Source organism: Rhinoderma darwinii, chromosome 4, assembly GCF_050947455.1.
Source record: "Rhinoderma darwinii isolate aRhiDar2 chromosome 4, aRhiDar2.hap1, whole genome shotgun sequence".
NCBI classification, from domain to species: Eukaryota; Metazoa; Chordata; class Amphibia; order Anura; family Rhinodermatidae; genus Rhinoderma; species Rhinoderma darwinii.
Window position 1 is genome coordinate 64,258,975 of NC_134690.1, and position 12,189 is coordinate 64,271,163.

The 12,189-nt window shown below is 36.3% G+C and overlaps 1 protein-coding gene across 1 annotated transcript in view; it reads right to left on the minus strand.

Moving 5' to 3' along the window:
* Positions 1-12,189, minus strand: part of SNTG2 (syntrophin gamma 2) — a 443,415-nt gene that overhangs the window by 54,981 nt on the left and 376,245 nt on the right. The window contains exon 14 of the mRNA XM_075861154.1: positions 6,031-6,102. Within this exon, the coding sequence (XP_075717269.1) occupies positions 6,031-6,102 (72 nt within the window). The remainder of the gene's footprint in view (positions 1-6,030; positions 6,103-12,189) is intronic.

The window sequence follows — 12,189 nt, forward strand, 5'->3', positions numbered from 1 at the left end:
GTCCCTCGTTTGACATCCTCCCTGGATGACGCTGCAGCTCATGTGACCGCTGCAGCCTGTGACTGGCTGCAGCAGTCACATGGGATGAAATGTTATCCCAGGAGGCTGGACTGGAGGAAGAAGCAGGGAGTTCTGGGTAATTATATATATATATATATATATATATATATATATATATTAGAAAAGCAACGAAAACATAGCATGAATTGACATGCTGCAAATTTTAATCTCGCACCGACGGTCAACATTTTTTTCTATGTTTTTTTTCTGCTGCATGGGCATAAGATTTTCAAAGTCTTATCTACTTTGCTGCTACTGTAAATGCTGTCAAATTTCTGTACAGAGTTTCGTTCCGGAAATTCTGCAGCGTTTACGCTACATGGGAACCCGGCCTAAGGTGCTACCGAATAAGGAGAAAAAGAACAACACACGGCGCCACATTGTGTAGATTATCCACAAGTAATTTGCACAGGGATAGGGTGAATTGTACTCACCTAGAGAGGTTATGCTGAACAGGCACAACACTGTTGAAAGGGATAAATCAGCCTACATGTTAATCACCGCTACTTAGGATGTGTTGAAAGCAGACACACCGAGAGTGTGTGTAGGTAGATCAGGGATACAGCTGCTGCCCAGGTCCAAACCGGTAAATGGAAATTTACCGCCAGGTATAGAATACAATAGAGAGGAAAAATAGGACCAAATATGCTAGGCGCTGCTATAAATGAACATATTTAATGGATGGAATAAAATACAGGCTACGCGTTTCGACGCAGGACATGCGTCTTCATCAGGCCATAAATATATAATAAAAACCAAACATCTTGTATATATATACATGTGTATCCTCAAAATGGACCAATCACAGGGAGGAAACGGGGAGGGGACAAGAGAAACTCTGGAAAAACAGAGTCGCACATATAATCCAACTACAACACTAAAATAAAATAATAGGTTCATAAGTTAATAATCACAAATTAGTTATAAGATCAAAGACATATGTATAATTTTGGCTAACAATAAATGTTTTGAACAGAAATATAAGATGAGATAAGCGCACACTAAAATTATTGGTAAAACATTACTTATATTAAAAAAAAACCTATAGCAACATTAATTAAAAACGAATAATATGTGTGACAATTTAATACAATAATTCTAGATTAAATTTATACTGTTGGAAACATTATTTTACTCACAATAGACCAAAATCCAAATATACACTAAAGAGGAGACAAATAGCGTCCCCGTTGTCATAACAACTCCTGTCAACCAAGACAGCCGAAAATAGGCGAGAGAAGGTGGGAATTGTATTATATTAAAAGGACATGACAAAACCTATTATATTCTATCTTTAATGATCATTGTAATAAAACTATATGTACATAAATATGCATATCAGTATGATAAAAATTAACTCATAAAGTAAAAGCCAATTTGAAACGGACAGAAAATCGGTGGAAAAATGATTTAAAGAGTTATGTGTATTGGAGAATATGTATTTTATATGTTTATTTCGTATTATATATATTTGAGAGAATAAAAAATAAAACATTTTAGTCTAAAGAGGACTCGCTAATGTCATTTAAACCTTCAGGGTGCAATGTACACAGTTTATATATCCAATAATTTTCTCTCTGTTTAACCAGTTCAGGACCGGGCTATTTTGAGCCTTCAGGACCAGATACCGTTTAGCCCTTTTTAGCACGTGTTAGTTAAATGGCTATAACTTTTTTATTTGTTGGGCTAACTATGTGATTTTTGCTACGTTTTTTCCGTAGACAATGCAGGTTTCTTTTTTTTATTGTTTTTATACACACCTTTTTTGCTATTTTAGAATTTTTATTCATAAAGTTTGAAAATAATAGTAAAAAAATAAGCTTTTTTACGTTTCAGCTATTTATTTTTTTTGGTAATAACATAGCTTTACCCTAAAATAGACCTTTTATTTGTGATCGTCATTGTCTACTGTAAATTGTAATATATTACATGTCTATATTAGGGTAATTGGGTCAGCGCTAGCGTTACAAAAATGATTGGTGGGGGGAACGTTTTTTTTTGGGGTGGGTATTTTATGTGTACTTATTATTTAAAAAAATTTGCACTTGACTTTACTATTTTTTTATTACTATGGTCTGTCCCTCAAAGGTCAAAAAAGACCTTTGGGGAACTTTATATATATTTTTTTCTTTCTTTTACACCAGGCTTTTCCCCTGTAACTGGGGCTGCAGAGGAAATCAGTTACAGGGGAAATCAGCCCTCTCATAGTAACGATTGTCACTAATAGGGCTGTGCTGGGTCTTGTAAGACCCAGCAGCAGTCTGTCAGTAACGGCACCTGGCGATCATGTGACCAGTCACATGACCACAGGGAGGAATAGAGACAGCGCCGCTGCTGCTGTCTCTATTCCTATACACAGCGTTCATTGAGCGCTGTGTAAAAAGACATCGGAGAAGACAGAAGCAGCGAAAGCTGCTTCTTTCCTCTCCTCAGGGTCCCCGGCAGTCGCTGACAGCCGGAGACCTGACATTCAGCTGCCCGATCGCGCGGGCAGCAAGTTAAAACCCGAGCCGTAAAAAGTCTATGGCTCGGGTTTTAAGGACCCTGACCGCTGGCCGTAAAAACACAGCCAGCGGTCGGGAACCAGTTAAGGCATAAAAATCTATTGGTATAATCTGCCGGTATTTGTTCAATTGGAGTAATACTTATGCACTCAAAATTGCAATTGTGCTTATTCAGACAATGTCGAGAGACACTTTGTTTGGTAAATCCTCTATTAACATTTGACCTATGTTTATTGATCCTATTCCGTAAGGTCTGAGTTGTGCGTTCTATATATTGTAACTTGCATGTACACTGTAAAAGATAAATAACATATTCACTCCCAAAATTTTAAAAACTTTTGATTGGAAAGGATTCCAATGTGACTATGGAAATAAAGTTTGTTGTTTTATGTGCAATATTAGAACAACATAGGCATCTTGGTTGCCCACATCAAAATGATCCCAGAATTGTTGGGTGTATTTTTGAAATGTAGTGTCTATTATTATTATGCAATTTACTTGGGGCTAATAAATTCTTCAGGGTTTTAGATCTTCTAAAAGTAACCTTGGGTATAGGTGGTAGTGACCCCTTTAAAACAGGATCATTACAGAGAATATGCCAGTGTTTTTGTAAAATTTACCTTATGGGTTTGCTCCCAGTATTAAAAGATGTAATAAAATTATACTTATGATTAGAAGTGTCAACTTTCTTTACACCCACTATTTTGATACAGTCTTCTTGAGACATTTTCATCGCTTTTTGTTGTGCCCCCTCAACTAGACTACTCGCAAATTAATTTGCCCAAAATTCAGAAGTCTATTTCTTCCCCACATGGTCGACCAATTATTTCGGGGATAGGGTCTCTTACGAGCAATTTGTCTCATTTTATAGATTTACACCTCCAGCCCTTTGTTCTTGAGGTACCATCTTTTCTCAAGGACTCATCACATTTAATTTGAGATCTTAGGGATTTTAATTGTAGTCATAATTTTAATGATGTGAGTTTTCTTACTGTAGATGTATCTGTACTTTATTCAAATATCCCACATGATTTAGGTGTTGATGCCACTTCATGCTATTTATTTTCGGATGCTCGTATACCAACTGAACAAATTAAGTTTTTAATGGAATGTATTAATTTTACCCTGCAACATAATACTTTTAGCTTTGATAATAAATATTATCGCCAAATCAAGGGATGTGCAATGGGCTCACGTTTTGGCCCATCATTCGCAAATCTTTATATGGGCATTTTTGAGAAGAATTATATACTGTGTGAACATCCTTTTAGGAAAAATATATTGTTTTACAAATGCTTTATTGATGATCTGTTTTTTGTTTGGAGAGGGGATGAGTCTTCAGCCATTTCTTTTATTGAATCTTTTTAAATATAAATTCCTATGGATTGAGTTTCACACATACCTATTCTGCGGAACAAATAGATTTTGTGGATCTAACCATTAGTAGAAATATGGATACATTTACAACAAAAACACACTTTAAATCAGTTGATGTAAACAGTTATCTAGACTTTACAAGTGCTCATTATCCTCCATTGCTCCGAAATATCTCTTTTGGACAATTTCGGAGAATTTGAAAAAATTGTTCTAATCCAAAAGATTTTAAAAATGAATGTCAAATTTTAAGAAAAAGGTTCAAGGAGAAACATTTTCCGAGTAGTCTAGTTGAGGGGGCACAACAAAAAGCGATGAAAATGACTCAAGAAGACTGTATCAAAATAGTGGGTGTAAAGAAAGTTGACACTTCTAATCATAAGTATAATTTTATTACGTCTTTTAATACTGGGAGCAAATCCATAAGGTAAATTTTAGAAAAACACTGGCATATTCTCTGTAATGATCCTGTTTTAAAAGGGTCACTACCACCTATACCCAAGGTTACTTTTAGCAGATCTAAAACCCTGAAGAATTTATTAGATCCAAGTAAATTGCATAATAATAATAATAATAATAATAGATACTACATTTTTAAAATACACCCAACAATTCTGGGATCATTTTGGTGTGGGCAACCAAGATGCCTATGTTGTTCTAATATTACACATAAAACAACAAACTTTATTTCCATAGTCACATTGGAATCCTTTCCTATCAAAAGTTTTTAAAATTGTGGGAGTGAATATGTTATTTATCTTTTACAGTGTACATGCAAGTTACAATATATAGGACGCACAACTCAGACCTTACGGAATAGGATCAATAAGCATAGGTCAAATGTTAATAGAGGATTTCCCAAACAAAGTGTCTCTCGACATTGTCTGGATAAGCACAATTGCAATTTTGAGTGCATAAGTATTACTCCAATTGAACAAATACCGGCAGATTATACCAATAGATTTTTATGCCTTAAGCAGAGAGAAAATTATTTGATATATAAACTGTGTACATTGCACCCTGAAGGTTTAAATGACATTAGCGAGTCCTCTTTCGACTAAAATGTTTTATTTTTTATTCTCTCAAATATATATAATACGAAATAAACATATAAAATACATATTCTCCAATACACATAGCTCTTTAAATCATTTTTCCACCGATTTTCTGTCCTTTAAAAAAAGGTTACAAATTGGCTTTTACTTTATGAGTTAATTTTTATCATACTAATATGCATATTTATGTACATATAGTTTGATTACAATGATCATTAAAGATAGAATATAATAGGTTTTGTCATGTCCTTTAAATATAATACAATTCCCACCTTCTCTCGCCTATTTTCGGCTGTCTTGTTTGACAGGAGTTGTTATGACAACGGGGACGCTATTTGTCTCCTCTTTAGCATATATTTGGATTTTGGTCTATTGTGAGTAAAATAATGTTTCCAACAGTATAAATTTAATCTAGAATTATTGTATTAAATTGTCACACATATTATTTAATGTTGCTATATGTTTTTTTTTTAAATATAATTAATGTTTTACCAATAATTTTAGTGTGCGCTTATCTCATCTTATATTTCTGTTCAAAACTTTTATTATTAGCCAAAATTATACATATGTCTTTGATCTTATAACTAATTTGTGATTATTAACTTATGAACCTATTATTTTATTTTAGTGTTGTAGTTGGATTATATGTGTGACTCTGTTTTCCGGAGTTTCTTTTGTCCCCTCCCCGTTTCCTCCCTGTGATTGGTCCATTTTGAGTATACACATGTATATATATACAAGATGTTTGGTTTTTATTATATATTTATGGCCTGATGAAGACGCATGTCCTGCGTCGAAACGCGTAGCCTGTATTTTATTCCATCCATTAAATATGTTCATTTATAGCTGCGCCTAGCATATTTGGTCCTATTTTTCCTCTCTATTGTATTCTAAGGTGCTACCGATCACTCTTGTAATCTGTGGGGTCTAACCTTTGAAACATGAAAGATACATTTTCAGTTCATTGTCACATACAATATAATGAATATATAAATCTAAATGAAGGGGTACATTTAGATATATGTAGGGTCACTTACCTTGCTAACTTTAAACAGAACCTCACAGAGGTTATACATTATTTCAGCTCGTGCCCAGTCAAGTGTACTAACCTACAAGAAAAGAAAAAAAACATATACTACAAAATAATGTAATTACAGGGAAATACCTTTATTCTGACATCCAATAATCCAGGAAATCATCTTAAAAATCCGGCATTTATTTCTAAAAGCAAAATAAATTGTTTCAGCATTTATCGTTTTTACATTTTATTTTGGGCTTCCTTCCTGGAGGTTCACCGGCCTTACAAGTGAGTTTTACATGCTTTATATGTCTGTCCAGTAATCCAGAATATTTGGCATCTTTCAGATCTCATATCAGAATTAATTAATTATAATTTAACAATATGATAAAAAGTTGTATATGTGAATTGAAATCGAAGCAAAATCATGAGTAACTTTGGATTAATCTGAGCTTTTATTATTGAGCTCTCACGGATGTAATCCCCGTCTTGTAGCAGATGGAGATGCCTTTTGTTGATAACATTAAACAGTGAAATTACCTTCTAACAAAGCAGTAAATATAAATTTATGATCCGACATTATTAATTGCGTGAGTATGTGCATGGAATGTACAGACTAGAAACTTATACAGGGATTTTCTTCATTTAACAATCCAGCTGGTCTTTTATAACTCTCCACCTGTCCTTCTATTATATGAACAACCTCTAAGTATGGTAATTATCCCTAAGCTTCAAAGATAAGGACAATTCCTCAAATGTTAATATTTCCTGCATGGGTTAGTGTACTATAAAAAATATTGAGATGTAAAATCACTTAAAGGGGTTTCCGACCCTATTAAGCAGTGTCATTTTGTTAGGATAAGTCAATCACTATCAGAACAGTGGGTGTCCGACCACTTGGACTCCCGAGATGCCTAGAACGAAGAAAGTATGACCCCATTGGCTTCTTCTGTACTGTGCCACTCCTTTCCAAGCGCTGTGCACAGAACTATATTGTGGGTCAGAAGAAGTGCTGTGACGATAATAAAATCTGAATGGTTTGCTCCATAAATTGAGTTATAGTATTTTTGTTCTAGGGATTGCGGGGGCTCCTAGCAGTTTGACGTCTACCTATTAGATAGTGATGGTATATTTTATCAATATATCATCACTTATTAGTATGGTAGGAAAAATCCTTTGATGGTTAATTTGAAGAGTATCACAACTTAAGCACTGTTTGTATAAATTTTTATGATTAATTATTTGATACTAATGGAATTGCCCTTGTTAGCAGTAAGAATGTTCCAAAAGTGCAACAATTCAGCCAGGGGAATTTCAGATCCCTTTTGGTTGCCGAGAATTCCCACCAGCCAGGTTAACATCAGTTATAGTCTGCTTATGGGAAGCAGGATATAGACTAGTCATAAAGCAATGTACCGTATGGCCAGAGGACAGGATGGTATGGAAGCCAAGAGGAAGTTTTAATTCTTTTGGCTCTCTGTCGATTCAATCGAGAGAGCAATGTTCTTGTTAGACTATGTTCACATCACATTTTTTGCCTCCGTTTAACCTGTGCAACGGGACAAATAACAGTGGCATCCACCACAATAGACTTTAATTGCATCCATTAAATATATACTTTGTTAAATGGGGTCCAGAGATTTCATGACGTACATGTTAAACAGATATCATCATAGTCTATGGGTGACTGATACCCCTATTAGGCATTCATTTACCACATTCGTTACCATAGACTATAATGCTTGCCGTTTAACCAATACGTAATAAAAAGACTATTGGAAAGCACGTGACATATCCGTTAAATGTGTGCCCATGACGTATTACATATGATACGTTACCCATAGGCTCCCATGTTAAAAAACGTATACCATGCTGAAGAATTTTGTTTTGCAGAATACAGCAGAATGGAATAGCGTAGTCTACTATGCAATTCTATGCTTCAAAAAAGACGTATACCAGTGCGACAGAAGCCAAAAGGACACTCTTTTGGCCTCCGTCAGGCTAATGGAGCCCTATGGACACGTTTAACGTGTACGTCGGGAGCGATCACAAACGTGATGTGTACAGGGAATTAAGGAGATTACAGAACTCTAAAAAAAAAAGTTCTGGAAATGTGGATTATATGAGAAGTCCCGAACTGTCTGAGAATATCAATCGTGAGCCCTGCTAACAGATAACAGCAATCAGTTCATCGTCAGGGGACCTGTTATTTGTTTAGAGGTTTTTCCACTCGGAAATCTCCTTCCGGCAGCATGTCCTAATAGAAACGCATATTTTTTCTGCATCATGTGAATGGCATATAAATGGAATATAATGGGGTACAATGGGGTATTTTGCTAGATTTTGGGTGCAGAAATCATTTCAAATATCTTCACCAAATCCACATTGTGTGAACGTGGTCTAAAAAGTAATACATTATAAACCATGAAATGGTAGAATTAAGAAGAAGTCAGGATTTAGCCGATTCAAGATGCTGGAAAAATGTTAAAGGATTGGTAATTTTCTAATAACCTTAATCACATTAAACTATATAATGTTCCATTTACTTTGAAATTTGTATTATTTCTTCTATTTTATATACCAGAAACAATGAACCTCATATGTTTCATACTATATATGTTGTACAAGACTTTATCCTAAGGTGTTTTGTTACTGGACATTTGGAAAGTAGGATGGACACATTTAATGGTTCTTGTAATACTTTCTATTATATGGAAAGTGGTTGCTATGGAAACAACACAATGGTTACTTTCTAAGTAGTAACTGAAGTTTACATTTTCAATAAATTATTCAATATGTCACGTGTAATGGATTGATACATTGTGTTTTTGAGCTGCCATTAGTCACTACAGCTATTCATTTGTGAAATGCATTATATTAGTGAAAGAAACTCATATTTACTTAAATTAAGGTTCTAATAAATAAATTGAGTCTGATGAATGATTTTCTATATAAAACATATTGTGACCATAATAAAAAAAAATGAAAGGCTGCTATAGTATATTTCTATTACAGGAAAGTCTTTTCACCCATGATACAAAAGTAATACCTCCCACCTTCAATAAGATTTAGGTATCCCGTGTGCCACCATATGGTGCTTCCATATGGCACCATATTATGGAGGCATTCTCTTCTATAGTGTACCTCCGTAACACAACAACTGGTAGATCATAGCATTATTATTTTTCTCTCAAATTAAAGAAATCTCCATATATCTCTTTGTTAAATTGGAGGCATATCAAAGTACAGCTCTGTTGCGGCTTCATACAATTCAGAACTTGTACTGAGTCGTAATATGGTTGTATGCATGAAGCCATCCAGTTTGCAAAAGTCAAAACTGAGTTTGAGTTTACACAGTTTTCCTGTAGTCTTTTTAAGAAGGATTGAATCTTTAAGGGGTTTTCCGAGATAAAATGACTATGTGTTAATGTTTGTAATTTATTCATGTTAATACATTTGTAATATACTTACATTTTCCAAATTGGCCCCGTTTCCAGATGCTGCCGTGGGGTACTTGACGGGTGACGTCACTCCCTGGCTGCTGTGTTGATCTTCAATTCTCTTCCGGGTATACGACCCATCAAGTACCCCACAACTGCATCTGTAAACAGGGCCAATTTGGAAAATGTAAGTATATTACAAATGTATTGACATTAATAAATTACAAGCATTAAAGGGGTTTTCCCACGGGAGACATTTATGACATATCCACAGGATATAATCCAAAAAATAAAGTGTTTGAAGCAGCACAAATCCCGATATCAGGAGCGGTATCACGCTGTAAAATCAGAGAAACCCAGTCTGACGTAATGTAATCCTCAGAAAAAGCGTGGTTGAACAGCAGCACACGTCTCCCAAATTTCAATCAATATGTTCTTTTATTGGTCAAACATCCAGTAAAAAATGGCAATGTTTCGACCCGTGACAAGCGGAGGGTCTTTCTGAGAAAGGTTGCCATTTTTTACTGGATGTTTGACCAATAAAAGAATATATTGATTGAAATTTGGGAGATGTGTGCTGCTGTTCAACCACGCTTTTTCTGAACATCCTCAGAATATGTCATAAATGTCAGATAGATGCAGGTCCCAGCGCCGGGACCCGCACCTATCTCCAGAACGGGGCCCTCTAAACCCTGTTCAGCCGCTTTGTGCTGCGGCTGAATGATATGGTGTCCGACAATGAAAAACATTATATGGTCGTGAGTTACGTAAATAGCGTAACTCGCGAAGCTACGCTGTTTACGTAAGTCTCATAGAACTTAATGGTAGTTATAGAAACAATGTAGCTCGCATGCTACGCTGCTTCTGTAACTGCCATTCACTACTATTGGAGTTACGGAAACAGCGAAGCTCAGCGAGTTACGCTGTTTAGTAACTCACGACCATATAACGTTTTTCATGGTCGAAAAACACCTCATTCAGCCGCAACACGGCTGAACGGGGTTTAGGGGGCCCCATTCTGGAGATAGGTAGATAGGTACGGGTCCCAGAGGTGGGACCCGCATCTATCTGACATTTAGGACGTATGCTGTGGATATGTCCTAAATGTCTCTCGTGGGAAAACCCCTTTAACACATAGTCATTTTATCTTGGAAAACCCCTTTAAAGCCAGTATCACACACAGAGTTTTTATGTAGTTTATGGTGCAGTCTTTGGCTCGGTTTTTTGAGCCAAACACAGGAGTGGACACAAAAGAGAGGAGACATATTGGTCATTTCTTTATACGGATGTGTCCTACATTACCTTTCCTCTTGGTGCGACACATCCCAAGATGGGTGACAAGAGATGACCTGCTTAAAATATTAGTTTGCACTACTTGGTTGCAAGATGTCTATGCTATATGTGTCTATGTGCGGCCACCCAGGGGTTGTGATGTGAATTGCAGTGTGCCAGGGGTTTTTAAAGCATGTCGCGAGATTGTATTGAATGTTATCATGAGAAAATGGAGTACTTAAAGAGGCTCTGTCACCAGATTTTGCAACCCCTATCTGCTATTGCAGCAGATAGGCGCTGCAATGTAGATTACAGTAACGTTTTTATTTTTTAAAAACGAGCATTTTTGGCCAAGTTATGACCATTTTTGTAATTATGCAAATGAGGCTTGCAAAAGTCCAAGTGGGTGTGTTTAAAAGTACAAGTCCAAGTGGGCGTGTATTAGGTGCGTACATCGGGGCGTTTTTAATACTTTTACTAGCTGGGCGCTGTGAAGAGAAGTAACATCCTCTTCTCTTCAGAACGCCCAGCTTGTGACAGTGCAGATCTGTGACGTCACTCACAGGTCCTGCATCGTGACGGCCACATCGGCAGCAGAGGCTACAGTTGATTCTGCAGCAGCATCAGCGTTTGCAGGTAAGATCGACTTACCTGCAAACGCTGATGCTGCTGCAGAATCAACTGTAGCCTCTGGTGCCGATGTGGCCGTCACGATGCAGGACCTGTGAGTGACGTCACAGATCTGCACTGTCACAAGCTGGGCGTTCTGAAGAGAAGAGGATGTTACTTCTCATCAGAGCGCCCAGCTAGTAAAAGCATTAAAAACGCCCCGATGTACGCACATAATACACGCCCACTTGGACTTGTACTTTTAAACACACCCACTTGGACTTTTGCAAGCCTCATTTGCATAACTACAAAAATGGTCATAACTTGGCCAAAAATGCTCGTTTTTTTAAAATAAAAACGTTACTGTAATCTACATTGCAGCGCCTATCTGCTGCAATAGCAGATAGGGGTTGCAAAATCTGGTGACAGAGCCTCTTTAACGAAATTCTCAGAAAGGTAAGGATTGACACATCTGCACTTTTCCTTCTTTTTGGATCCACTCCTGTTTGGTTTAAAAAATAATATTTTGCCACATAAACTGAATGTGTAATTCCAGCCTAAGACTATTTTTTCTGCAATCCTTATCCAATTTTGGCCAAAGAAAAAAACCTGTATCCAAATGCAAAATTCTTAAATTTGCCTTCACACATTCAGTTTTTTAGGGTGTGCTGTGGTGTTTTAAAACGGCACCATGTCCTATCTGTTAGGGTATGCTCATGCGCAAAGTCAAAAACGACTAAAAATGACGGAGCTGTTTTCAGAGAAAGCAGCCTCTGATTTTCAGCTGTTTTTGAAGCTGAAAAAGTTTTTTGAGGCATTTTTTTAGAAGTTTTTGGAGCTGTTTTTCCATTGACACA